Genomic DNA, 27,998 nt, shown 5'->3' on the forward strand with positions numbered 1-27,998 from the left:
GATATATATTAGTAATATGGAAATATTTTTCTCATTGATTAGAAAATTTATTTTACAGAAAAAGAGGGACAACTAGTGGCCACGATTATTCACCATTTTAGCCCTGAGGAGGCTATGAGGAATTTTACCTTATCCGTGACCACAGTTGAGCAAACTCACCAACTCGGAGCATCGAACCCGAAACCTCTCATATTTTTTTGTTTATTGGGTTGATATAAACTAGTAATATGGAAATATTTTTCTCATTGACTAGACAATGTGATCACGTTTCAAAAGAAGCATTAGAAGTTTTTGTGGAAGACATATATAAAGTACACGCGTTCATGTAGCTCAGAGCAATACTTCTTATCATGTGAACTTTCCTTTCCAAAATATACACATTGTTTGGCAAATTAGAAGATCATTTTTCTTTTAGTACAAAGGAGGTATGCAAATTAAAAGATTATTATATACACACATTGTTTTATTCTACAGTACCATAGAAACAGATCGGAATATCAGATATTAAGAACAAAATATAATTATTATTCTATACAATGAAAAGAAAATATTCTATACCGACACTTTAGTGGTTTCCACTCCTATTTTCATTTTCTTCTTCCGATTAATTAGTTTTAATTTTGATTTCATGTAGGTTATTGATTTTAGCGCTGCTAATTTAGCTTATTGCTCTTTACCAGGGAGTATAAAAGATTATAAATATTCTGTATTGAACGCTATTCTAAAAATTTCCGCCTAGCATCGTTTAGGTGTTAGGCGGTTAACCACTGTTATGATTAATATCTAAGCATTTGAAAATTAAGTGCATCTAGACCCATTTAGGCAGCCACCTAGCCCGCCTAAACCCACCTAGATTACGATTCTCACTTAAATAAAAAATTGATAACTTTCATTTGCATTTTACTTTTGTCAACAAAATGTAAGAGACACATTTTACATCACGACAGTACTACACGATCCAAAGAATTTGCTTTGTATGTTTGGTCAAGCGAAGCTATTTATCGTACCAGAGGGGGCACAATCCTCCCGTTGGATTTGTTGGCAAAAGCTTTCATTTGGTTGGTTCAACAAAACAAATTTCGTAAAATTGTAAAACTAGCTAATCTTCACAATTACTGTTGGTGTAAAAATGCGGTTTGAGTATCATGAAGCCAATGAAGTTGCTCATCGGCTTGCAAAATTTATTTTATCCAATGATGTTAGGTTGGTTGAATTAGAAATGCAAATTACTTTTATAGAAAAACTAATGAAAAGAACTTGAAATTTTTGAGTTTTAACGATAATGACAAAATAAATGGTAAAATGAATAGTATCAGGATTGACTTTTTAGTGTAAAAATATAGTTTTTCGTTAAAGTGAACAGTACCAGAGTTTTCGTTAAAGTTCCTTACTTTTATTCATGACCCTCTTCGACTATCTCAAATCTTTGGATTAAAACCTAAAATTTTTAATTAAAAAAAAATTTAATCTAGAAACCGTTTTTTTATTTTTTTTGCTCCAATAGTTTTGAGTTACAATTTTAGCCCAAAATTATTAAAGAATGAATTTAAGTTAATTTTTATTTCGGTTGCTAATCTAACATATAATCTAATAAAATTTATCGTTTAATAAATTATTATTATTATTTTTAAAATTTGTCGAAATTTTAACCCAAAACTTATTTCAAACTCAAACTATTAGAGAATGATTGCATTAATAACCCAAACAATTAGAGATGGTTACAGAATATCCTCTAATATGAAATCAAGGCCTTACTGTTTTATTTTTTAATTTTTTTCAAACCAATAAAATTTCTCTCTGAAACTTCCTGGTAAGATAGTGGAAAGAGCAATTAAATAGGGTCAAATGGCCTCTTTCCTTTCCTCTATCCGTCCTATATATCCTCATCTACTTCCCCAGATGAACTTTAATTTATTACGTTATCTCCAAAGCTTCTTCTTTAAGTTTGGGACACGCGTTCGCCGAAAAAGTAAATTACATGTCCACGCGCCTTCTTTTTCTTTGTGTGCTTAAAGCCGACTCCGCATACAAATCTCGACACAGATATCGTCGCACCTCAACACGACTAAGTTCCGATCGCAAAGACTCTGCATTCTGCAACGTAGATTTGGTGAATTACCCAGAGAAGAAAATCAAAAGATAATCAAGTTGGTGAGCAAAATCTTTCTTCCTCCCTGGTTATCATCTTCTTGTTATTTGATAATTGTTCTATTAGTTGATGTTGAAATACTGGTAACTTTTAACTGCTTACAAGAATTTTGTTCTGGGTTTTTGGATCTGTGAATTTGTATTACTTCTTGGTTGTTGAATGATGTCTGTGGAGGTTGAATGATGTCTGTGGAGGTGCAGCGTCTTTATCACTTTTCTTTTCAGTTTTGCCGGAATTGGGATTTTTATGAAGAGGGTTTGGTATTCAAATCTTATTGATGGATTGGGCTGCTTGGAATTTTTACATTATTTGGGATTCTGTAGCTTTTTGCCCAGACGATCTTTTTGTGTTTGAAGTTGCCACAGTCAAACAGTTCTTGCAAATCAGAAACCGTTTTGAGAAAAAAAGGACTTCTGTTTAAAATATTAGTGATCAATCCATTGTTGCCCAGAATTAAGAATCTGTTATTCATATTTTTGGGCCAATTTTGTGAAATCTTTCTGTAATATAGTATGTGTGTCGCTCCTGTTGTACTCCGTTGAAGTAGCGAACTTCGCCAAGGCGGAGTATGATGTGATTTGGGACTGCATTGTGGGTGTTGGGCGTGTTTGTTTCTATTTGTTTACTTTTGGTCATTGGTTTCCCAACTGATCTTTTGGATGAATGATATTATGTAGGAATTAGTTACGAGCTCAAGTAAGATGGATGGTGGAAGAGACAACAAAGATGATAATGAAAAAGGGCTGTTTTCAAATCTTGCTGGATATGCTGCTGGACACTACCCACAGCATGGAGCCTACCCTCCACAAGGATACGGATATCCTCCGCAAGCGCATGGACCACCGGGTTACCCTCCTCAAGTTGGGTACCCTCCCTATGGTGGGTACCCTCCTTCAGGCGGTTATCCTCCTCCAGGCGGTTATCCTCCTCCGGGCGGTTATCCTCCATCTGGTTATCCTCCCCCTGGGGGTTATCCACCATCTGCTTATCCTGCCCATGGTGGATATCCACCAGCCGGATATCCAGGTTCATCATCTCACCATTCAGGTAATCAAATTGCCGTTACTTAGTTTCTTATACTATATGAAGAGTAATATGTGAGATTGTTAGTATAGTTCAGTTTCAACTGTGAGACTATGACTTAGTAACGTTATACCTGAACGGTCTTTCAATGGATTTTGTGGTAGCATATATCTCAAGGGAGAAAGGTAGCTTAAAATGGCCAGTATGTGATGTTTTAGCGTATCCTTTGGTTTACTTTTTTTAATAACACAATAAGACTATTAGAACCTTGGCTAACTAGGGCTATTTCAAGAACCAAGGTCAACCACTCGAGCAATCTAAACCAATCAAAGTTTTGTGGTCTGGATTGAGTTTTCTTTTCTATATTATAACTATTTTCCTCAGGTCTATGGCATCGGTGGCGTGCAATGTGTGTGATGTAAATTTGGACTTTTTACAGCCATAAAATGTTTTGAGGTCCTAGGTTATTATTACTGTAAGAGAAAAGAACAAAAATTGGTTTTGGAAAAAAAGTGTTAACCAAACAGAACCTGTGTCGATGACCAAAATGTTTGAATTCTATTTAAGTTCCAGAAATTCATGGGAGCACTTTAATTTCAATGCATGAATTGTGAGAAGGAGCGGTTGAATATAATTAAGTTGATAATTGTATGTAATATTTCACTATACTAGATGCTGATGACCATCAGATAAGAACCACCAAAAGGTTCTTAGAATAATATGTGACGCGCCACTACTTTTGTTACAATTTTTGCTAATATGAAACTATAACAGGGCATGGACCTAATATTGGAGGTATGCTAGCTGGAGGTGCTGCTGCTGCAGCTGCTGCTTACGGGGCTCACCATCTTGTGCATAGTGGAGGTCACCATGGGTATGGTTATGGAGGTCACCACGGCTATGGACACGGGAAGTTCAAGCACGGCCATGGTCACGGGAAGTTCAAACATGGAAAATTTAAGCACGGGAAGTTTGGCAAGCGCTTTGGATTCGGGGGGAAGTTCAGGAAGTGGAAGTGATCGAGATTACTATTGAAGATCGAAGTCCTCTGTATTTGATGTTGTTGATATTTTAATTGGCCTTTTAATAATTACTTCAGACTGGATTCTTTGGATTTTTTTTACCTCTGTAAATGAGGCTACTGCTACCATATGTCAGTTTGGTTCTTTTGGTTCGATGATGTATATATAGAATTCTTAGTAGTGAGCAACTTGATGGATTTTCTACTTTCTTTTTATCCTCATTGTCAATATGTTAATGTAATTATACGGTAAATATGGGCTCACAAAAGGAGCATTAGTTTTGTGCTTAATCGTAATTGGGCTTTCGTTTGTGTATGTTTGCTTTGTAGCCACGTTAGAGAAATGAAAATGAACTTAATAAATTTAAGGTATGTTAAAGAAAGAAATGCTGCTGAATGTAGGATGTTGCCGCTAAGGCATGGTTCAAAGACCTCCAACCGCCTTGGTCTTTGTTCTTTCCCGGGACGGCCTCCCCAGGCCCCCGGAAGCCATGGCCAGAACCTGCTAATATTGTTATTGTTATTTTCCCTTTGTGTTTTCTCCTTACATTGGACTGGCCTCTTTGACATGTCCTTTTTTTGTTGGTGTTGATGTTTAATTTCTTGAGGATTTAGCTCCTGTGCTTTGTTCCGTTTTGCCTTGTTGGCAGATTTTGAATGAAACATCTAATTACCAAAAACGTGATGGTGTAATCGTTACACTTAGAGACGTAGAAGAGAAAGTATACATACCATTTTGTTTATTTACATATTATATCCAAATAATGTAGCTCATTGCAGCAGTTATTGGGTGGTTGGATGTAAACGTGTCTTTGCATGTCCGCTTGCATCTAGCAATATTAGGGATGCCCTTAACAGGTCATCTTCCCCCCTTTTTTTCCTCTTTCCTTTCCATTTCCAACAACTCTCCTCCTAATTATAAGTATTTTACAGCTCCTCATCTTCTTTTAACAGTTTTACACACGCGTTTGACCCAACAAAATATAGATAATAAAGAAAATAAAAAACGCACACGCATTTGTTTGTGCGTGTGTGTATGGTCGAAGCCTCCAACGATCCAACTGCACATGCAACGGGAGAACAAGAAACAACGTTTCCAAAAATTTGTCACACCAATCTCAAGTATTCTGCAACATCAATTGGTGAGCATTCTATATTTTTCTCTTTTAGCTTTTGAAATCATGGTAAACTTTCATTGCCTCTATGAATATTTCTTGTGGTTATGTAGATTTTTCGTATTTTCTTCTGGGTTTGTGGTTTTCTGATTTTGGTTGTCATTGTTTCTTTTTATTGATTTAAATTGATGGAATTGCTTCTGACATGATTTTCTTTTGTGATTTCTTTTAGCATTGTGAGAATCATTTAATTATTTTGGGATTCTTTTACAAGCACGGGTTTCGTAGGGGATTTGTATTTTCATCGTGATAGACCATGGTTTAAATCTTTGTTTTTCTTGAGATACATCATGCACACTTCATATAATCTTACTTCGCTAATCGCTAAGTTATATAACCACCATTAAATTATCTTTTGTTCAAATTCTTATACCAAAAGAAAAGAAGGTGTGGAGCAAAAGTTAATGATCATAGGGTTTATATCTTTATTGAAATTGGAATTAGATTTCCAAAACCCTGCACTCGTGAGAATGTTATGATGTAAGGGGGGCTTTACTCAAATTCTAAAATTATTTTGACAATTTGATTACTTTAATATGTTTCTTGTGCACGCTTGTTTCAAACAATATGATGAACTTTTGACACCAAAGGGTGTCGAACTAGGCTAGTGGTTACCAGGTCAGATATGTACTTTAGGCCTCTATTACTGTTAGGAGATGGTTGTTCATGTCTAATCCCCTTCTGAATTCGGATCCCCTCAAAATTAAGAATCATTTCAATATGCATACCTTGAATTTGAAGGGTTATCCATTTCTATCCAATCCTATGTACCATACGAGGCCTTAGAGATATCACAGACCTAATGGATGTTTTAATTTGTAAACACCTATGAAAGAAATAATTAGAAAGAACTTCAAAGGAATTTCCTTTGACATGATCAATTTTTTATCATAGTGGTTGATAACATTCTCATATTTCCATGGTATGGACGCATACTCTTACATCTGCTTTATTTGGTCACTTGAACTGCTGATATCTCATCCCAAATTGTCATATAAATTTGTGCACAATGTTGTATAGTTATGTCCAACTTGGAATTTTTTCTTTGCAGTTGAATTTTAGCAGAATAATTGTTGCTATTTACTATAAGTAAACGGTTGTTGTTTCATTTAGGAATCTTCAGAACAAAATCTTGGGCGTGATTCTATGAACACCTCTCCATAGCAGAACTTTGTCAAAGTAGTAAACTTTTCCAAGAAAGAGTATGAAGTGATATGGGTTTGCTTTGTGCATGGCTGTTGGCTGTGTTTGCCTCTATCATGTTTTTTAATGTTAATTTTTTTGTAGGCATTAGTTTAAAGTTGAAGTAATATGGGAGGGGGAACAGGAAACAACGACGAGTCTACTGACAGAGGGCTATTTTCAAACCTTGCTGGATTTGCTTCTGGACACCTTGCACGACCTGGATCACACCATGGATATCCCCAAGGTGGATATCCTCCCCAAGCTGGGTACCCCCCTCAAGGCGGTTACCCTCCCCAAGGTGGGTACCCTCCTCCAGGCGGTTACCCTCCCCAAGGTGGATACCCTCCTTCCGGTGGGTACCCTCCATCTGGATATCCTCCCGGACCTCCCCCCGCAGGATATCCACCAACAGCCCATCCAGCCCCTGGTGGATATCCACCAGCCGGTTATCCAGGTCCATCAGCTCCACATCATTCAGGTAACAGAATCACTGTCATTTAGTTCTCTTATATAATTTGTGATATGTGATAGTATAGTTCAGTTTCAATAAATTTATCCTCAGCGGTCCTCCATATATTTTATTATGGTATACTTTGGATGTGGTTCATAATCCTTGACATTCTTTGATTAACCGTAATAGTATTCAAAGTTTGATCAAAGTCCCTTGACTTCGTACATCTCATTATATTACTATTAATATTTATATTTTTATAGTTTTGACATTAATTGTTTGATATTTTATGAGATTTATAATCCTATAAATTTATAATCCCTCATTACAATACTATTAGAAACGGTTACAATAAAAAAATTCAAACATTTTGATTTTAAAAAATGGATAAAAACGATGTAAAAATAAGAAATAATAAATGGCAAAAGAATGTATCCATATTGTTACAAAAATTGGTACATTTTACAAAAAAAATAGGTACATTTGACATATAACAAAGTGGTACATTAATAAAGAAGAATGGGTACATTATAAATAAATTAGGGTACAGATAAAAGATTAAAAAATTATGAGTACAAATGAATTTTTAAAAAAATATAGGTACTAAAAGAAATTAATACATGGGTACAAAATAAAACTAAAAAGAAAATACTACAAATTTTAAAAAAAAATGTTGCAAATTAAAAGTGGGTACAAACTAAAAATATAAATGTATGATACAAAGTTTAGGCATAAAACATAAATATACCATATGTAATTTTTCTATCATTGATTAAATATACAATGTCACGTGACGGTATACACATGGGTACAAACACAAATAAAACTTTAAAAAATTGGACACAAAAAGAAACTAATATATAGGTACAAATTAAAAATGAAAAGAAAATTGGTACAAATTAAAAAATATTTGCAATAAAAATAGGTACAAACTAAAAATAAAAATATATGATAAAAAATTTAGTCATAAATATAAATATACTAATTGTAACATTTTTAACACTAAATGAATATATTTAAAAATAAAAATATTTTATTATTCATATAATTAATGATGTTATTAATACCCAAGAACCATGATCAAAAATTGAAAATAAATAGGATTTTAATCAATGCAGTAACAAAAAGAAGGATGTGAACCTAATTTTCCCTTTTATTATTGATTTCCCGTCTAAGAGAAGCTTCAACTGAGGTAGCAAACTTTTTCTTCTCAATAGTTATTTCTTGAATCTCAGAACCCTAGGGTTGTTTAAGAACTGAATTGAACCACTCAAGCAATCCAAATTAAACTGATAAAAGTTGTGTAGTTTGGATTGGAGCCTCTTCTCGATACATTTTGCTCCAGAAAATAAATCTGTTCAACTGAACCAAACCGATGCTGATGACCATTCAGAATGAGAATATAGTTGGAAAGCTGTTGGTAGACTTACATACACCTTCCTCTTTGTTTTAGAGGATCGCAAGCATCAATTAGGGTTTAATTAAGGAATGAGAGCTGATTTTCACACACCTTTTATAGCTTTTCCCACACCCCTCTTTGTTCCAGGCCATCGGATTGAATAAATCAAACGAAAACAACGGACATGATTAGCCAGGGTTGTGTAGGAAGCTATAAAAGGTGTGTGTTTATCATTTTCCTTAAAGGAATTAATTAGTGTTGTGCATCACTTTATAAGCCATGTAGTGCATGTTTCCGTTCCTCTTGTTTCTTCCATGTAATAATTAAGAAATTATTGCTAAATGTTTAAGATATTACGTACATTTCTCTACATACAATATTCTACGATTTTCGGTTGCGATTTTAGCTGACGAAAATATATATATTACAGGGCGTGGATCATCAGGTATGGGGATGGGGGCCATGTTAGCTGGGGGTGCTGCTGCCGCAGCTGCTGGCTACGGAGTTCACCATCTTGTGCATGGGAGTCACCATGGTGGCGGATACGGTCATGGCGGCGGATATGGTCATGGCGGTGGATATGGTCATGGTGGCTATGGGGGCTTCGGTCATGGAAAGTTCAAACATGGGAAACATGGAAAGTTTAAGCATGGGAAACATGGCAAGTTCAAGAAATGGAAGTAATAGTTCATCTAAGGAAATCGAATGGAGGGTTCAGATCCAAATCCCTTCCTCTATTGATAATATTATATTACAATTGGTATTTTCATATGCAGGTGTTTGAAAGATGTTATTGTGTTCTTTTTTTCCGAAAGGATGTTATTGTGCATGCCCATACGCAGTTTTACAAGTTTATTTGTTTAATCTTACAAGCTTAGTTCTTTGTGTTTTTGTGATTCAAATATCTTTTTCTATTTGTTAAATCTTTATTAATGTTTGATAATCCGTCTTACAAGATCATTATCCTTGCCTCCTTTTTTGGATCTTTCTTTCAAGGCTTTATTACTTCTGTGGTACATGGATCATCGACGGCAGCACAAGTAGGTGCCTGTGCAACACCACAGGTGAGAGAATAGGTAGAGAAAATGGATTTTAGTGATGATTATATATCCTTATGGATCTTCTTTCAATTCATTACTATATGGTCTCATTTGGTAGCTCGGATTGTACTGACTATTTCAGTCGGATAGGATAAATAGACATCGGATATTACTGGCTAAATTAGTCAGACATTTGGTGTAAATCGGACTAATGTTTTGTTTGGCAACTCGGACTGTACTTACTATTTTAATCAGATAGTATAAATAGACACCGAATATTATTGACTAAATTAGTCAGACATTTGGTGTAAATCGGACTAATGACTGTATTAGTTATACCAGTGGCGGAGCCAGGATTTCGGATTAGGAGGGGCCTCTCACAAATATTAAAAAAAATTAAATCGATAGTAGTTACAAAACTGTTAACCAAAACATCATAGTATGTATATGAAAAGTAACCAAAATTCAAAATAACATAGCATTGATAATATTACATATTCCCAATAATTAAAATAATTGTCCTCGACGAGTTTTCATATTTTGAAACCGTTGCATGATAGTCTCGTCCTCTATACTATTAAAAATATCCTTTTCAATATAAGCAACCAAACAATCGTTCATCCACAAATCACCCATTCGATTGCGTAGGGTGTTCTTAACAATATTCATAGCAGAAAAGACTCGCTCTACACTTGCTGTTGCAACCGGTAAGATGAGTGCCAGTGTCAAAAGCAAGTACACTAACGGATAAGTATGATCTTTCTTGGTTCCAACCATCTTTTGTGCAAGATAACAACATAAACAATAGGCAGCATCCTGTGATGTGCTATACTCCAACCAATTAGGAAATTGAGTAAACCAAGCAGGATTGAACCTTCTAGGCTTTGTCCCAAAATTTGTGTAGGGAAATGCATGGGTTTTTGGTTGACAAGGTTTATTTTGGAGATAGGCTCTTCGAACTTGGTCTCGAACATTAGGATGATAACTCAAAATCGGTCTACGCAATCCAGGATCATACTGGAGAGTTTCCGAGTTAATTTCCATAGAATCCACACAAGTTTGTTTTGAACTACTTTCATTGTTCTTTGGACTCTTTGGAGACGGTTCTAATATCTCAGGTTGTGTTTTTCTTTTGAAATATCTTTCCATAACTGAAAAGTAAAAAAACATAGATTGACTAACTTTAAATTAAAAGAAATATGAACATATATGCTAATTTTACAAACTAAAACAAATTAGGCAATAGTTAAGAGAAATTGCAAGACATCAATTTAATCATAATTTATAAACAAAAAATTGTAACAGGAATTGAGAGTAAAATACATACTTTGGGTTGTTGACCAATTAACTAAACTTCAATGTCTTTTTTATGGAATGATGGAATAATTGAATTCTTTAATCTGCAAAAAAAATATTATTTGTTAAATTAATTTACAATTGTAGATGACAACATATATGAATTAGCAAATTATAAAAAAAAAATTGAAAATGACAACTATGAAGATTCGAAGTTCATACTCTTGATAGATTGATACATTGTACGGCTTGTGTACCACGGGAGGGATCAGACTGAGAGAAGCAGTGTTGAGAAGGAGAGAGCTACGGGAGGGAGAAACGAAGAAGAAGAAGAGAGAGATCAGAAAACATAAAAAAAATAAACAAGGTGGGCCCCACGGGCTCACCAATTAAGGCTTTAAAACAATTTTAAAATATAAAAGAGGGTAGGGGTGTTTCAAGTGTTCTGACTATTTTTTCAAACTAGCAGCAGAGCAACAGTAGGCTAGAATTAGAGAATAATAAAATACTAATTTTTAGTATTGGGAAAATGAATGGAAGATGAAGTGTTGGAAGTTGGAATAGGTTATAGGTAGGCTTTAGGGTTATTTAAAGAGGGCCGGATATTCTTAAAATATTTAAAGAGAGCCGGATAGTTTGTCTAGGAAATATGAATGATTTAACTGAAAATAATAAAATAATAAGTAGTACTAATTTTTAGTTATAAACAAAAGCAGGATGGGCCTAAGACTACTGTGGTCCTATGGTCCCTCCGCCCCTGAGTTATACTGTATTTGGTATACAACATTACTTAAATACAATTAATACAAAGTTTCAATAATATATAGATAAATTTAGATAATTTTGGTAGAGTTCCAAAAAAATTACATAAATTTCTGGAAAAATCCAACTTTTAGGATTTTGTAATATATAAATCCACAAAGATCAACAAAATACAATCCACACATGGAATCAATCCCCACGGATGCAGACCCAACCCCGGGCTCAAAACATCTTCGTTGTCGTCGAGGAAAATAGCAGGTGATGCGGCGAAACAAAGAGAAAAAGAAGAAGACGACGAAGATGAACCTTAGACGAGAAATAGCAGGTGATGCAGCAGAGAGTGATGCGAGAGAAGAACGGAGTGAGTGAGAGAAATTCACCTGACTAATAATACATAGCTTTTAGAGTAAATTACCGATTTGCCCCTGAACTCACCCAACTTTCGATTTTCCTCTAAACTTTTTAATTGGAAAATTAAGGAGTTAAATTATTATTATTTTTTTGGCCAATTTGGCCCCTGTTGTTAATTTTTCATTCATTTCATCCAAAATTCTGTTAAATTAAAACATGTGCACAACATGTGTGGGTAGTTCGGTCATTTCATTCTTTAAAATAATTGAAAACCTTATATTTCTAAAATATAAACCTATGCAAATATGTGTGATTCTATAGCTTTTGTGTCTAAATGCCTAGTGAAGTGACGTTTTTGTCCACTAAGGAGAGTTACGTGGTTTGCTCATGATAAGAATTAACGTTAATTTGGATGAAATTTATGAAAAACTAATGGTAGGGGGCAAATCGGCCAAAAAAAAAGATTAAGTCCTTAATTTTCCAATTAAAAAGTTCAGGGGGAAAATCGAAAGTTGGGTGATAGTTCATGTGCTAATTTGGCAGTTTACTCTAGCTTTTAAAGGGGGTAAATAGTTGGGTGTGAGTGCTATATGACAAGTGGGTCTGGATTAAACAATTTGGTGCTTATTTAAAACGAAACTCACCAAATATCCGTTTCGTATTATTAATACTATCCATTAGTCTTATATGATGTGCCAAACGAGGCCTATAAATGTAAACGTATCATATATCTGCCACCAAAAGCCTATGCAGAAACAGATGCAATATGTTGAAGAGTATCACTATTTTGGGCTAAAATACTTTCATAAGTTCTAGTGGATGAAAAGCCACTTTATTTATTTATTTAAAAAAAAATTTCTGAACAAACAATATCATATACATTGAGAAGGAGTAAACAAACAAAAATGCTTACAAAAGCATAAGCAAATGTACATAGAAGGTTTTCTGTTAAAATCATTGTCGAATAAAAGTTGAGAATTGTTATTAGCACTCAAAAAATTTCAAATGACACTCCTTACAAGTGTATTTTTCTTTCTACTTATAAAAAATTTATAATGCAAAATGCGACTACTGGAGTGCCAATAACAATTCTCTAAAAAATAATCAAATTCAATCAGAGCGCATCACGTAAATATAAAATCATAATAGCAAGTTACCCTTTGACATGGTAAGTAGGGGTGGGCACAGTTTGGTTTGGTGTGGTTTTGAGTGAAACCAAAATTTTTTGCGGTTTGGTTTGGTGCGGTTTTGAAGCCAAAATCGAAATGAAACCAAACCGTTTGGTTCGGTTCGGTGCTATTTCAAACGGTTTCGGTTTGGTTTTTAAGAAAAAAATGTACAATTTGCAATTTAACATATTAATAAGTGTTTCGCATTAGCAATAGAAAAAGACATTTGTTATATAAACAATTAGCATGTTGTATGCAGTTGTGATGTTAAAACATGTTTGTGCAACAAAAGGGTGTCCAGTACAAGGTGTAACATAATACAAATTAAAGAATTTTGAATTCATTAAACGTAAGCGAAACTTTCATACTAAAATATGTAATATCATGCTTCAAATGAGTGGACTTCATTAGATCATTGTTCGACTCTTGATAACAAGATTAGTCCACCCTTGTACATATATGTGTGTGTGTGTGTGTGGTGGTATAAAATAACAAAGGTCCTTCAAGTTAATGAACGAAAGAAAGTGATGAATGATGATATTCTAGTGTGGTTGAGTCCATACTAAGTGTATGGATTCTAACAAACAACTAATTAAAACATGAAATTTAATATGGACATTTAATTAAATGTTTATTAATATTTGCGGTGCGGTTCAGTTTCGATGCGGTTTTCAAACGTCAAAACCGAAACCAAACCATTTTCTATGTTGCGATTTGGTTTCAAAACTAAAACCGTTCCAAAACCGCAAAATCAAACCGTTCGGTGCGGTTCGATTTAGTTTGTATTTCGATTTTGGTTTTTGGTTCTAAGTGTCCACCCCTAATGGTAAGCACTGTTATCTAAGCTCTAATAGGCTAAGCAGACCAGCTTAAAAGAATGACAGAAGCCCACAACTATAAGGCCCAAGGCCCATAAATAGCCAAGCACTCCAGTAGAAAACTTGGCTCTTCAGCGGACCGTACAACTTCTCTCTCGAGGGGAATGGTTGGCCAAATGTAAGCAAGGCAGATACCGTCCAACACTTCCTACAAGACTCCATGATAAATCGGACTTTGTATTTTTTTTATTTTTTATTTGAGAATGTGTCTAGTAATTTAATACGTGTCTAGTAGCACTATCCAAATTTCAAAAAATAATAAAGTCGTGTTTGGTTGTAATGTTTTTGTAATATAAATATTGAAATTGGTAACGATGATGGTGGTTAGGGTGGTGTTGCCAGTAGCGGTGGTGGTGATAATAAAAGGTTTCAATGGTGGTGGGATATAGGTGGTGGTGGTGGTGGAAATGGTGGTTGTGTGAACAATGGTAGTGAAAATGGTGGTTAGGGAGGTGGCTATGGTGGTGGGAGGTGGTGATGGTGGTGGCAGTGTTGAGACGATTGAGATGGTGGTCGCCATGGTAGTGGGGATGATGGCGGTGGAGGATGTGGTGGTGACGATAGTGAGACGGTGGAGTTGGTGGAGGTGGTTGTAGTGGTGGCCCTGATGGTGTGGGTCATGACGATGAAGAATGTGGTGGATAGTGTCAGCGATGCTGGTGACATGGCGGTCGCATAGATGATTTTATTTTATTTTATTAAAACTCAAACTTAGTTTTAGAGTGTTATTGACACGCTAAAAAAAACTTCAAACTTTTCATATTTGGAAAGAAATATACACTTAAACGAGTGCATGCACAAGTGACAATAACACCTTTGTTTTATAATGTATCATGTACTTTCTATTATTTTGGATTCTACTCTTGAACAACATAGGAAAAATTAATGTGATCCTTTACATAATTTAGGCTTAATATTTTTTGCGTTTTTCATTTTCATAAAACGATTTGTTAAAAGCATTTTTGCAAGTGTTTTTGTATCTGCAAAATTAAAAAAAAGAAAGAATATTATCTCTATTAGAAAGGTGGTACAAATGTGGTAAGTGTAGCATCACTCAAATTAAAAACTATTTTGCTAAATGTTACTGAACAAATCCTAAAATAATATACAATAGTTTTTTATTTTTGGTTTTTAGTTTTGATTTTGTGGTGTCTTTCCTTATACATTTCTTCTACATCTCTTCCATCATCTTTCCTCCATTCTTTTTCCGCCTCACCTCTTCCATGTATCTCCCCTCTATTTGTAATAGAAAAATGAAAACTAAAAGCGAAATGAACATCAAATGAGCTCTTAATATACTATAATTCATTTTGGTCGGATCCGTTTCAGAATATTATAAATGAAGCGTGTAAATCATTTAAATAAGCTCTTATTAGTTAAATAGTAGGACAGCAGCCGAAGTCTTGGTTGTTGAATCATTTGTGCAAATCCTTTACCTACAAAAAAAAGATTACAAAAATAATTTAAACTAAAAATATAAAAATAAAACCAACTCGTGCAGTCAAAGTCAAGAACGAATCATACGTAGTAGAATAACTCATCTGATCACCTACTCTGCAATGTGTTTCCCATCGTTCCTGGTCCCTTTGCTAGCTAGGTTGTTCTTGATACATAGTTTTTAATATAATTTGTATTTTGTTTGTTTCCTTTTTCTTTAAATCCAAAAACAATAGATAGGAAAATTGCAAAACTTTTTGGTTTGCATGTTCCTGGGGATCGAGTGGTTAGATGAGGGTCCACATGCTCCTGCCCTCACATGCACTACTATACTTGTCCTTACCTGCTTATCCCTTTTAAACGATTAAATGTGCTTTGCTTTGTTGACTAATTGCGGTACTGATTAAGGTGACAATGGAAGATTATAATGCATCGTTGCTTGTTTACAACGTGCAGTAGTTAGAGCAGTGTGTTTGTTTCTTTTGGGTGTTTATTTTGTAAGATAATGTGTTTGTTCGCTTGTATTCGTGTACCCCATAAGATGATGCAGTTGATTAGAGTAATGTGTTTGCTTGTTTGTCGCATACTGCTCAATAAAATGATGGTTTGCTCATTTATATTCATCTACTCTATAATAAGATGATACAGTTGGCTAAATTAATGTGTTTGTTTTTTGTCTTAGTTTACTTTGTAAGATTATGTGTTTGCCCTCGTGCATTCATTTACTTTATAATAAGATGATTCAATTGACTAAAATAGTCTTTACTTTTCTGCCTTAGTTTATTATATTTCTTTAAGATGATGTGTTTGCTCGCTTGCATTTGTCTCCTCTTTATAGGGGAAAAGTAATTTTAAGTATTCTTTTATCAACAAAGAAAAAGGAAAGTGATTGGTTTCTATGTGCAATAGAAGATTATAATGCACCTTTGCTTGTTTACAACATAGAGTGGTTAGAGCAGTGTATTTGCTTCTTCGTGGGTGTTTATTTCATAAGATGATGTGTTTGCTCGCTTGTGTTTGTTTACCCGTAAGATGATATAGTTGACTAGAGTAATGTGTTTACTTGTTTGTTGCAGTCTCCTCGATAAGATGATGTGTTCACTCATTTACATTCATCTATTCCATAATAAGATGATACAATTGGCTAAAATAATGTGTTTGTTTTTTGTCTTAGTTTACTTTATAAGATGATATGTTTGCTCGCTTGCATTCATTTACTTTATAATAAGATGATACAGTTGACTAAAGTAGTGTTTGCTTTTCTGCCTTAGTTTATTCTATTTCTATAAGATGATGTGTTTGCTCACTTGCATTCGTCTCCTCTTTATAGAGAAAAGTAATTCCAAATATTATTTTATCAACAAAAGAAAAAGGAAATTAAGTGACTGGTTTCTATGTACAATAGAAGATTATAATGCATCTTTGCTTGTTTACAACACAGTGGCTAGAGTAGTGTGTTTGCTTCTTCTTTTTTGGGAGTTTATTTTCTAAGATAATTTGTTTGCTTATTTGTCGCAGACTGCTAAAAAAGATGATGTGTTTGCTCACTTGCATTCATCTACTTTATGATAAGATGATATAGTTCGCTAAAGTAATGTGTTTGCTTTTTTGCCTTAGTTTACTCTATAAGTTGATATGTTTGCTCACTTTCCACTAGACTAACCTCTTGAGATTAATTTTGAAAGTTTTAAAATAGGATTTAGTGACCAAGGCAAAGAAGCAAAGGAGGAAGAAGAGTGCTCTAATCAACTTGATTAAGCTCAACGTTGTAACAATATTTTCCAATTTTGTCAGTAATCATTGGAACGTACAATTTTTTTTTTTGTTCAAATGTTAAGAATGTTTGTTCTAATTTCGACTATGTCAACAACTTAATCTGTTCTTAAAAATACATATCAAGTATTTTTGTGATAAGACGGGGGCATGTGGACTAGTGGTTTGGTCCAGGAGGAGGACGTTAGCTGCTGCTGCTGATAATGTGAAGCAGTCACTCTCTTCATTTCTTATATATGTTGGAATTAGTCACTTTCATGTTTCAAGTAGTCAACTGTCTTGCATTTCCATTGCTGTAAACAGTTGGATTAAATTACAAATCTGCATCATTATTATAACCTAAGTTATAAATAGAAATTTACGTCATTACAAGGTATATCTTGTATCATATCTAGCTATTGTTAAAGGAAAATTTCAAGCAAAGTTTTGGGGTCAGCGTTGCACCATTTTTGTTTTCAGTTTTAGTTTTTAAATTTCAACCTTTCGTTTTTACTTATTATTTTTTTGAAAAACTTAAAACTCATTTGGAAACAATTTTCAATTTTTCAGTTTTAAAAAAATAATAAAAAATGAAAACAAAAAATTGAACGTCAAAATTTGAAAATATAAAAAATACATTTAGATTCTGGTTTTCAGTTATTATTATTATTTTTAAATTAAATAATGAAAGTAATTACCAAAAGAGTTTTCAATTTTCAATTTTTTTTTTAAAAAAAAAGAAAAAAACTACAAATTGGCAAGTGATGAATTGTCCCGATGGTCAAGACCTTCATGTCTAACCCACTTCGTCTTGACTTCAAACCCTCATGCCCCCCCCTTTAATCTAGTATAGAGTAAAAATGTCGCTTGTACAAAAAATAACAAATTGAAAATGAAATGGTTATCAAATGACCTCTTAGCAATATACTTGCATAATATATCTTGTTCTACTTTGCTCCGTGAACTTTGAAATTGGTTCTAAGCTCTCCTAAATTTGAAGGGGTCAATATTCCTACCGTCGTTATACAGAGAGTTACTAGTATCCATTCACAGGGTCAATTTACAAAGATTGGAACTTTGTGTGAGCTTTTCAAACTCTTGTTTTCAAAATTTTGGTTTGCTCTTTCGGCTCCATTCTTTTCAAAAGAGAAGAGAAAGTGGCCTTTTCCGATCCCATGCTTGCTTCGTCCGCGCTGTCTCGTATCTGCGCTCCCTGCCAAATGAAAAAAGGAAAATATATTTTGTTTTGTCCTTAACCATTAGACGTAACCAAGATTCCATCTTCTTTTGGCAACACCACTTCCAATTTTCCAATCGTCTCTGTTTTCTATTTATTCGTTTTATTCCCATTTTTTCATTTTTCATTTCTGTTATTTGGAAATCTATTTGATGAGAGACAAAGTTAAAGGAAATGTATGCTGGCAGAATATTACCAATTATTCACATGAAATGTTCTAAAAGACGCTAGGTGTTAGGGCCTAGCGTCTAGGCAACTAGACGGAGCTTAGACAAATTTAAATAAATTTATTATAAATCGTATAAATAAGTGTTTGTTTAAACTTAAAAAATATATAATTTCATTGGGATGCATAAACTGCAAAATAGATGACTTATAGATATAAAGTATTAGTACATAATTAAAATACAAGGAACTTGCATATGAGGAACATGTCTCTTACAATTTATTGAAAAAAATAAAATGCAAAATGAAAGTTATTTATTTTTGTCTAAGCGAGGGTGGCGGCCTATGCGGGTTTGGGTGGATGCCTAGGCGGGTGCCTAAGCAGATCTAGTTATATTTTCTGAATTAATTTTCAAACGTCAAGAGATTAATCAGGACGATTGTCAGCCGCCTAACGCCTAGGCAAGACCTAAGCGAGAATTTTTAGAACAATGTTCATTTGCATACATGATCCAACTGTTTGTCGATATACATACAAGTAAATTTAAAAATACAATGTCCTATCTTCGTTCTACTTGCTTGGGGTTTTGGATTTGTAACGGTCACAAAGAAAAGGGAGAAATTTTTAGGAGAAATTTTTTTGTATGACTGTTGGAATAGTATTTCTAATTTGCACGTTGTAAGATGATTGTATGACATTTTTCGCATGTTAAAAAAATATATTATTATTAAAAAGAAAAAAGTAAATTTGAATTCAACTTTAATCTCATTGTCCAGCCGAAACTTATTTTGCCCAACTTTACCTACTTAAACTTGATTTTTTTAACATTTTTTTCACATTCCATTAATTCCGCAAAAAAATATGACATTACACGAGTCTTTTTTCTCAGTGGTTTGTGGGGTTCGATAGATTGACGAAGTATATTGTCGTTTTGAAATTCTTGTCACTGATTAACATGACATTTCTGACATATTCTTCAGATTATTTTTATTTATTTATTTTTTTAAGAAGAGATCAACTGGCAGTTCACCCGTTTGGAAGATGAGAAGATGCACGGAGATATTATTATTTTTTTGAGTAAATTACATAGTAGCCCCTCAGGTTTGAGGTCAATTACAACCCCATACAACAACTTTAAAACATTTTACTTTCATACATCTAGTACCATTTTATTTCAAAATAACACCTCCGTTAGATTTTCCATCCATTAGTCTGTTAAATGCTGACGTGGCTGCCACATTTGTGCTGATGAGGCTGCCACGTGGCAAAAAATAATTTTTTAATTTAAAAAAAAAAAACCTAAATCTTCTAAATTTAAAAAAAATAAAAAAATAAAAACCCAGAATCTGAACAAAACCCCACCCCCGTGAACCCCCCTCAGCCTTCTTCTTCCCTGCTCCCATCTTCCCCCACCCCATACCTGCACCTTTGAAGGAAAAAAAAAAAAACCAGAGAACAACCCATATCCCATATCCCCGCGAAACCCATACCCCATACGACCACCCCCCAACCCAGATCCCATTATCACGCCCCCCCCCCCCGGACGCGAAACCTAACCCAGATCCCATTACCACCCCTCCGGCGCGAAACCCATATCCCCCCCGAACTGCAAGGACGTCATCCTCACCCGCATCATCTTCGTCGTCGAAGACGACAACGAGCAGGAGCAGCAAGGCGACGATGAGAAATCCCGGTCGACGGCGAGATCGGGTGGTGACGAAGGACCTCCGTGAGGAGCAGAGGGATCAGAGAGAGAGCTTTGCGGTACAGGCGGCGATGCAGCGCAGGACCCAAATTCACCGCCACGGAGACGACCAGAACGTTGAGTCCATTCCGACCCAACCCCTGACCCTCATCCCACTCTCCTCACTCTCTCTCTCAAACCCCAAACCCCCCAGATCCAAAACCCACACAACTCCGCCGGGTCACCACCGCCAACGCCTCACTCCTTTCTCTCCCTCTCTGACTCTCTCTCCGGCAACCCCCCCCCGGCGAACCCCTTATATCTCATTAACCCCTTCCCCCACCCCCCTCACGAACCTAGATCCCAGATTTGTGCTTTTTTTTTTTTGCTTTTCTTTTCTGGGTTGAGATCCCATTAACCCCTTCCCCCACCCCCCGCGAACTCAGATCCACACAGTTCGGTGGTGTTGGGATTGGGAGTGGGGATGAAGATGGTGAAGGGAATGATTTTTGGGAGGTGGAATTTGTGGGATTGGGTTGCAGGGAAAAGGCGAGGCTCGGGTTAGGGGGAAGGAGGATTTAACGGGAGTGGGTCGTCGGGGGAGGGGGGGAGAGGTGGGATTTGAAGGGAGTGGGTCGTCGGGGGAAGGGGGATTTAATGGGAGTGGGTCGTCAGGGAGGGGGTGGGATTTGACGGGAGTGGGTCGTCGGGGGAAGGGGGATTTGACGGGAATGGTTCGTTGGGGGGTGGGGGGGAGGAGGAGGTTGCTGCGCTAGGTTTCTGGGGGGATTAATGGGGAGGTGGGTTTGGGATTAATTGGTTTCTGGTTTTGGGGGTTGCGGGTAAAGCTTTCAGGTTTTTTTTTTTTTTTTTTTTTTTTTTTAATATTTAGAAGATTAGATTAAAAAAAATTAAAAATTAAAAAATTATTTTTTTTTGCCATGTGGCAGCCTCATCAGCACAAATGTGGCAGCCATGTCAGCATTTAACAGACTAATGGATGGAAAATCTAACGGAGGTGTTATTTTGAAATAAAATGGTACTGGATGTATGAAAGTGAAATGTTTTAAAGTTGTTGTATGGGGTTGTAATTGACCTCAAACCTGAGGGGCTACTATGTAATTTACCCTCTTTTTTTTTATTACAATCGTACAATTTATTAATGTCAGAAATCAAACTCAAAATATATTATGTAGAATATAAGCTTGAAATTTATCTTTAATTACTAAACCACTCCGAGGTAATTATTCAAATTAAATTTAAGGATATATTCAAATTCGGAGTAGATGTGACTTATTTTTAGTATTTCTTCCTTTGTTTGTAAGCTTTCTTTCATTGTTCTCTTTTGATTGTACTTCTCGTATACTATATTCACTACACTGACTTTTATATATTCCTTTTTTTTTCTTTCTAAACGTTAAATAAAAAAAAAAAAAAAAAAACTCCATATATTGTTTAGGACATGTTATTCCCCAGAAACATTTAGTGATATTAAATTGTTGGGGAATAATCTCACATCGGACATAACAAATATAATAGACAATTTATATGTGGACTTTAATTTCTAATATCACTAAGATTTTTTGTGATAAATTTCAACACCTAATAATAGATGATGAAGTGAGATAATATCAATGATATTGGTGGTTAAGTGAGACAATATAGATGATGTTGATGTTGATTCATGTTAAGCCTAAAAAAGTTATCAACTAATACAAACAAATCAATAAAAAGGAAATATTAGTAGTACATTAGTTTTTCATCAACCAGCTGGATGGTCTGAATTCGAGTTTGGGATTAGAATTGTAAATTGACTCAGAATAGTTCAAGTTCAACTTCTATTTGGTTCGTTTAATCTCAATTCATAAGTGAAATGAGCTACGCTTGAAATATGAGAGACACACCTCTTTAAGCTTCTTACGCATTCTTTTTTTTTTATTCATAAGATTGAACCAATTAAACGGAAACAACGGTCTTCATTAAATACGGATATTTCAACAGTTAAAAAAAGTGTGTGCTAATCATTTTTCTAAAATATTAGATTCATTAGTAAACTTTGGTATATCCGGCTTATAAAGACCGTGAGCAATATTTTGTATCTTTTTTTTATTGGACATGCACTCATTTCAAAGTTTTTAGCCTATTATATTTAGGGTTTGTTTGAAACTGCTTTTAAAATTATTAAAAACACTTTTTGTGAAAATGTTTAGGAACTAATTTTTAGTAAAAAGACAAGTGAATCCTGTAAAAGCACTTTAAGTGTTCTTGGAATACAGAAACATTTTTTTTCTAAAAACACTTTTAGTCATTGTAAAAGCACATTCAAACGAATTTTCGATATTAATACCAATTATGTGTTCAATACTATGCTTTTTATAAAAAGAATTATATCAATTTTCAAGTTTTATTCAGCCATGTCAACAAAAGATCTCGAGTTCAGCTTATAAACGAGTTGAGCTCGAGCTTGGAAATATCATTCAAGCCAAAATGGAGCATATGTTTACGCGCAGCAACCAAGGAGTTTGAGCACCTTCATACTCGACTTTGGTTTTGATTACTAACGTTTGTATTGGGTGAAGTTGTTATTATTTAGGGTTGTGTGAGTGATGAGTTTAGTTTGTAGATAAACTTGCTCCTAAGTTTGTAATTGCAAATTAAATTTTCAAACGATTAATAAACATGCATGGTTAGGTTTTTCAATATGACTAATTAAGTTTATCATCTTAAAATTCATTATCACTTTCTTTGGTTACATTTCATAGATGGGTCTTTAAACCTATCCGAATCCAAACACAAAAATAACCAGATTATAAATTTGATGACGATAAACCATGTTAGATTGTAAATGGTGAAGTGCTCCGTTATATAAAATCTTCCCTTTTAACTCACTACAGCTGGAGCTTAATCTCTAATTTTTCTTAATCTAACTTAGAGTGTAAGCAATATATATTATAGTTATAAATAATAGGAAAATATTTTAATGAGAGTAATAATAAGTGATATGAAAAATAAGAGAAGAGGATGAAGTCAGAGTTGAAGTATGAGAGTGGTACTCATTGAAAATACGAATAGGGACAGATTGGATTGGAGAGGGAGAGAGGGAGCTAAGTCGCCAACTGCTAAGCAAACAAGTGTTGGTTACAGCTGTATTCACGACCACCGCCCTCCCCCTCATCTGCTCATCTCTTACTTTTCTTTCTTTTATTCCATTAAATAATATCATCCAACGTGTATTAATAATAACACAATAATCATATGCCTATAATTTCACATTCTCTCTTTCCTATTCATTATTATCCTTTTTCCCTCGTTTAACAATTTTGTTCTCTTGGTTATTCGGCAACAAATATATATGACCGTGTATTTACTGAATTTGATATTAAGCGTTAAAATTAAAACATTAGATGAACATATGTACATTCTTAAACATCAGATGACTGAAAAACATTTATTGTGATATATTTGTTTTTGCAATATTTCTACCCATATATGTTTTCATGAATTTTGTTACGAGACTGTTAATTTTAATTTTATTTCAAGCGGTATTCTATATTAAAGGAAAAGAGGTTAGAACACGAGATGCAGTCGGTTGAAGTGATTAATCTTCATTACGTGTTAAGTATTTTGTTTGAAATATATTATTAGAGAATGGTACTTCTAAATTATGCAATTTAGACTGCTCAAATAAATAAGGAAATGCAGAGGTGAAAAGATAAAGTGCAAACATCACGTCCTTTTAAGTTTATGTAGCTTCTTTATTATTGACTAAGGGCTTGTTTGAAATTTTTTTGGAATGACCAAAAGTGTTTGTGGTAAAATTGGTTTTGGGTTTAAAAATCACTTTAAGTGTTTTTTGGAAGAAGCACCATATATGTGTTTCTTAGACGAAGCACTTAAAATGTTCTTTTAAGATTCACTTAAATTTTTATTAAGAATTGATTTCAAAATATTTTCACCTTAAGTGATGTTCAACGGAGAGTTTAGATTCACAATTTGTCAACAAAATCCACGCATATTACAACCTAAGCATGACAAAAACATGACCATATAATAAGTTTTTCAATTAAATAAAAGAAATACACAGCGAAAGTTAAAAACACAAGTAAAATACGTTATACATTGATGCAGGTGCAGCAGAGTGAGAAGGGAAGAGAGAAAATGACGATGGTATTTTTGGTTCGTTTATTGTGAGAAGGTGTGAGTCCTCATGATCCGCGCACAGCCTACTACTTGATATCCAAAGCAGACTCTGTACAGAAACACCATCAGCAGCAGCAGCAGCAGCAAGTACCCACTTCCCATCTCTCTCTCTCTCTCTCTCTCTGTTTACTACTGAGTCTGAGCCAATCCCTCTCTCTCTCTCTCTCTCTCTCTCTCTCTCTAGTAAGAGTTGTTGCTGAAGTTCACATCAATCATTTACTCATACTATTTATTGCACCCACATTCAAGAGAAATCTGATTTCTCTTATTGGGTAATCCAGTTTTTGGCGTCTCTCTCTCTCTCTCTCTCTCTCTCTCTCTCTTTCTCTCGTCCCTTGTTCTTGTTTTGTTGGTCTTCTGGTTCTCTTGCTGCTCAATTTCAGGTTTTGTTTCAGCTCCGCAACTTTTAGGTACTCTTTCTCTCTCAAATAACGTCTCTTTTTCTCTTCTGTTTTTGTGGTATCATGCTCCCCAATTAACTTTGTTTTTGTGACTCTTGACTCTGCTTTTTTAATGTATAATCTCAATGTTTCTAATATTTTGGGGGATTCCATTATGCTGAAATTGTGTACTTTGGTTGGAAAAATTTTGTGGGTTGAGCTTGGTTTGATGAAATTTAAATTGGGTTGAGCTTAGTTTGCAGAAATTTGAACTGGGTTGGCTTGTTTTAGCTTCAATGCTCTGTTTGATGGATAAGTTTTGTTATCGAGTATGTTGGTGATTAATTACCCACTTATTGGTGTGATTAGTCGTAGATTTCAATTCAATTGATTCCTAGAACCCTAATCTTTGTTGATCAGATGGAAAACTGCAAGAGACGATGCGCGTAATGGAAGTTTTTTAATTTCAGGTCAATCCACACAAAAAGTTTCCGTAAATTGACCATAACCAAGCCAATCAGCTTTAGGTGAAGTCTTCGTTTTTCTTTTTTTTAATTTTTTTTTGGACAAACGATATTGTTTGCAGTAAGGGGGAAGGGGGTGAACTTAGCCTCGTAATAGGCTAGCAATAGTGTGGTTCAAATCGCATTTGGCGAGAATCGAACCTAAAACCTTTCACTTACAAGTAAAGAGCAATACCACTTGGCCATACTAAATGATAGGTGAAGTCTTTGTTGAGTTCATTGAATTTTGTATGTGCATTTCTTTTCTCTGTTTATCTGTATTGACTGGACTCTGGTTGGCTTGAATCTAAAGGAATGCTAAGTTGGATTTAGGTTAATGGAATTTGATCAGAGTTTGTTAAATTAGTGCGAAACCGAGTCCAAGACTTGTCGCAGGAGAATAAGAGGGCAAGTCAACATTTAGGATTTAAGTATTAATGATTCTACATGTGTTGTAATATGAGTGATTTTGATGGACCGCATTGGCACAGTAATTTCTTGTATAAATGAATCGAAACAGTGAAAGTATCTTATCTAGAGAACATATAGATGCACAGCTTCTCTTCTCAAAAAAAAATATAGATGCACAGCTTCGGCTTTCTTTCTTTTAGTTTTAAGTGTATTTATTTTCTTCTATATGCTTATTCTAAAGAAGAAAGTAGAAACACAGAAGTACTTGTGTGTTTCTCTCTGTACAACACCTTTGAATAATTGGTTAGAAAGTTGTTAACTTGATTGAGGAACATTAAGTTACGTTAGTTGATTTGCAGCAGGATTGTTTGATAATGACAGATAAGGGATATTGCATGATTTGTCCGATAAAATCATGAATATGTTTTGGCCTTAGTTCGACATTAAATTGATCAAACAGGTCTCTGCAGCCGTGCAAGTTGAAGACTCGGTGCAGCTTTGAAGCCGGGTTCTTGCATACAATCAAAGCTTCGTGCTTAAATTTATCGCAAATATAAACTCTTTTAAGTCCCTGACATTACTTCCTATGAGATTGATATGCCATCAAATTTCATTACTTAATTCCCGGTGATCTAATTGTCACTATTCTGCTGATGCTGCAGGCCGTCCAAGAATATGGCTTTGTGTATGATGGGGAAGTTTTTGTGACGAGAATGGATCCTCAGGCTTTTATTAGGTTGTCAATAGGCTCACTTGGACTAAGGATTCCTGGAACACCTTTCAAGTCTGAAAAATCTGGCATTCATGCATTATCTTCCCCGTATTCGTGTGAAATTCGCCTTCGAGGGTTCCCTATGCAGACAGCATCAATTCCCTTAGTTTCTTCCCCTGAAGCTACTACTACACCTGATTCTCTCAGCACGGCCTCAAGTTTTTATCTTGAAGAATCGGATATTAAAGCGCTGCTGGAACCTGGCTGTTTCTACAATCCTCATTCCTGTCTGGAGATTGCTATTTTCACAGGGAAGAAGGGATCCCACTGCGGTGTAGGGAACAAAAGGCAGCAAATTGGGACATATAAGCTGGAGGTTGGTCCCGAATGGGGCCAAGGAAAGCCAGTGGTTCTTTTCTGTGGATGGATAGCTATCGGCAAAAACAAGCACGAAAGCGGAAAATTGAGTGCAGAGCTTCATTTGAGAATAAGACTAGATCCTGATCCAAGATATGTTTTCCAGTTTGACGATGTGACAAAACTTAGTCCTCAGGTTGTTCAGCTTCAAGGCTCCAATAAACAGCCTATTTTCAGCTGCAGGTTCATCCGAGACAGGTGACGTGACGTCACTTATCTTTATAACTTATGTTAAATGTTTAAGACTTCTGCATGAAAACTATGTGAGGTTTGTATTGCTGAGAAAAGAAACAAATGTCGATGTAGCTTCTGATAGTTTAATGAATCTACAGGGTTCCCCAGGTGGATCCATTGAACACATACTGGTCAGGTGCTGCTAACAATCCTGATCTGGAAACAGAGAGAAGGGAGAGAAAGGGATGGAAGGTGACAATACATGATCTCTCTGGCTCGGCTGTTGCAGCAGCCTTTATAACAACTCCATTTGTTCCGGCAACAGGTTGTGATTGGGTTGCAAGGTCCAACCCAGGAGCTTGGTTGATTGTTAGTCCTGATCCTTGCAGGCCTGATAGCTGGCAGCCGTGGGGAAAACTTGAAGCATGGCGTGAGCGTGGCATCAGAGACACTGTTTGCTGCCGATTTCGCCTTCTGTCAGAATGCCAGGAGGCCGTGGAGCTCTTCATGTCTGAAATCCGCATCAATGCTGAAAAGGGTGGGGAGTTTTTCATAGACACAGACAGACAGATGCGGGCAGTAGCAGCGGCAGCAGCATCCGCCAGTCCGATACCAAGCCCACAAAGCAGTGGAGACTATGCAGGTTTATATCCATTTGTAGGTGGTTTCGTCATGAGCAGTAGAGTGCAAGGGGAAGGAAAAGCCAGCAAGCCATTGGTACAACTAGCCATGAGGCATGTGACATGTGTGGAGGATGCCGCCATCTTCATGGCTCTTGCAGCTGCTGTCGATCTTAGCATCGAGGCATGTAGGCCCTTCCGTCGGAAGTTCAGGAAAACCTCCTGCCCTTCTATATGAAAAGGTAAGAAAATTTGAGGAAGAAAAGAGCGGAGGTGATTCCGTGCGCTGAAAAAAACCGTAGTTTCTCTTGATTGATGTAACATCTTTGCATTGTGTACAGGAAACTCTTATTTAGAACTCTCAAAGATTGTTTAACTACTCATTCATGGTAGCAGTAAGCCGAAA

General features: G+C 35.3%; 3 protein-coding genes and 1 long non-coding RNA gene across 10 annotated transcripts; 3 read left to right on the forward strand and 1 right to left on the reverse strand.

Annotated features, from left to right (window-relative positions):
• The first annotated feature begins 1,894 nt into the window (after positions 1-1,894).
• On the forward strand, positions 1,895-4,484 carry LOC126586843 (glycine-rich protein A3-like). Of its 2 annotated transcripts, XM_050251821.1 has the most exons (3): positions 1,895-2,151; positions 2,827-3,196; positions 3,947-4,484. In XM_050251821.1, the coding sequence occupies exons 2-3, from the start codon at positions 2,851-2,853 to the stop codon at positions 4,189-4,191; spliced, it is 591 nt and encodes a 196-aa protein (XP_050107778.1). In that variant the 5' UTR covers positions 1,895-2,151; positions 2,827-2,850; the 3' UTR covers positions 4,192-4,484. The 2 variants fall into 2 exon arrangements, with proteins under 2 accessions (XP_050107778.1, XP_050107770.1); XM_050251813.1 differs by lacking the exon at positions 1,895-2,151 and having other exon boundaries at positions 2,781-3,196.
• A 646-nt stretch (positions 4,485-5,130) lies between these two features.
• On the forward strand, positions 5,131-9,288 carry LOC126586818 (glycine-rich protein A3-like). Of its 5 annotated transcripts, XM_050251801.1 has the most exons (5): positions 5,131-5,335; positions 6,482-6,547; positions 6,656-6,851; positions 6,888-7,031; positions 8,834-9,288. In XM_050251801.1, exons 3-5 carry the CDS (start codon positions 6,680-6,682, stop codon positions 9,085-9,087), a joined length of 570 nt encoding a protein of 189 aa, XP_050107758.1. In that variant the 5' UTR covers positions 5,131-5,335; positions 6,482-6,547; positions 6,656-6,679; the 3' UTR covers positions 9,088-9,288. The 5 variants fall into 5 exon arrangements, with proteins under 5 accessions (XP_050107758.1, XP_050107745.1, XP_050107729.1 ...); XM_050251788.1 differs by having other exon boundaries at positions 5,134-5,335; positions 6,482-6,570; positions 6,656-7,031; XM_050251772.1 differs by having other exon boundaries at positions 5,134-5,335; positions 6,656-7,031.
• A 577-nt stretch (positions 9,289-9,865) lies between these two features.
• Positions 9,866-10,978, reverse strand: LOC126586891 (uncharacterized). Its single transcript, XR_007610924.1, has 3 exons — positions 10,962-10,978; positions 10,771-10,843; positions 9,866-10,594 (listed from the first exon to the last, which is right to left on the reverse strand). It is a non-coding gene; the product is annotated as an uncharacterized LOC126586891 (long non-coding RNA).
• Positions 10,979-24,268: 13,290 nt separating this feature from the next.
• LOC126586533 (uncharacterized) lies at positions 24,269-27,975 on the forward strand. 2 transcript variants are annotated; one of them, XM_050251392.1, is made up of 3 exons: positions 24,269-24,785; positions 26,332-26,996; positions 27,131-27,975. In XM_050251392.1, exons 2-3 carry the CDS (start codon positions 26,383-26,385, stop codon positions 27,828-27,830), a joined length of 1,314 nt encoding a protein of 437 aa, XP_050107349.1. In that variant the 5' UTR covers positions 24,269-24,785; positions 26,332-26,382; the 3' UTR covers positions 27,831-27,975. The 2 variants fall into 2 exon arrangements, with proteins under 2 accessions (XP_050107349.1, XP_050107354.1); XM_050251397.1 differs by lacking the exon at positions 24,269-24,785 and adding an exon at positions 24,827-25,282.
• Positions 27,976-27,998: the final 23 nt, after the last annotated feature.

This window comes from Malus sylvestris, chromosome 2, assembly GCF_916048215.2.
Source record: "Malus sylvestris chromosome 2, drMalSylv7.2, whole genome shotgun sequence".
Taxonomy (NCBI): Eukaryota; Viridiplantae; Streptophyta; class Magnoliopsida; order Rosales; family Rosaceae; genus Malus; species Malus sylvestris.

Bases quoted from the DNA above. Each gene is read 5' to 3' on its own strand.
- LOC126586818 (XM_050251788.1), top strand. From the start codon at position 6,680: ATGGGAGGGGGAACAGGAAACAACGACGAGTCTACTGACAGAGGGCTA. The intron at 7,032-8,833 runs GTAACAGAATCA...TATATATTACAG, and splicing joins ATCAGCTCCACATCATTCAG to GGCGTGGATCATCAGGTATG.
- LOC126586843 (XM_050251821.1), top strand. From the start codon at position 2,851: ATGGATGGTGGAAGAGACAACAAAGATGATAATGAAAAAGGGCTGTTT. The intron at 3,197-3,946 runs GTAATCAAATTG...AAACTATAACAG, and splicing joins TTCATCATCTCACCATTCAG to GGCATGGACCTAATATTGGA.
- LOC126586533 (XM_050251392.1), top strand. From the start codon at position 26,383: ATGGATCCTCAGGCTTTTATTAGGTTGTCAATAGGCTCACTTGGACTA. The intron at 26,997-27,130 runs GTGACGTGACGT...ATGAATCTACAG, and splicing joins TGCAGGTTCATCCGAGACAG to GGTTCCCCAGGTGGATCCAT.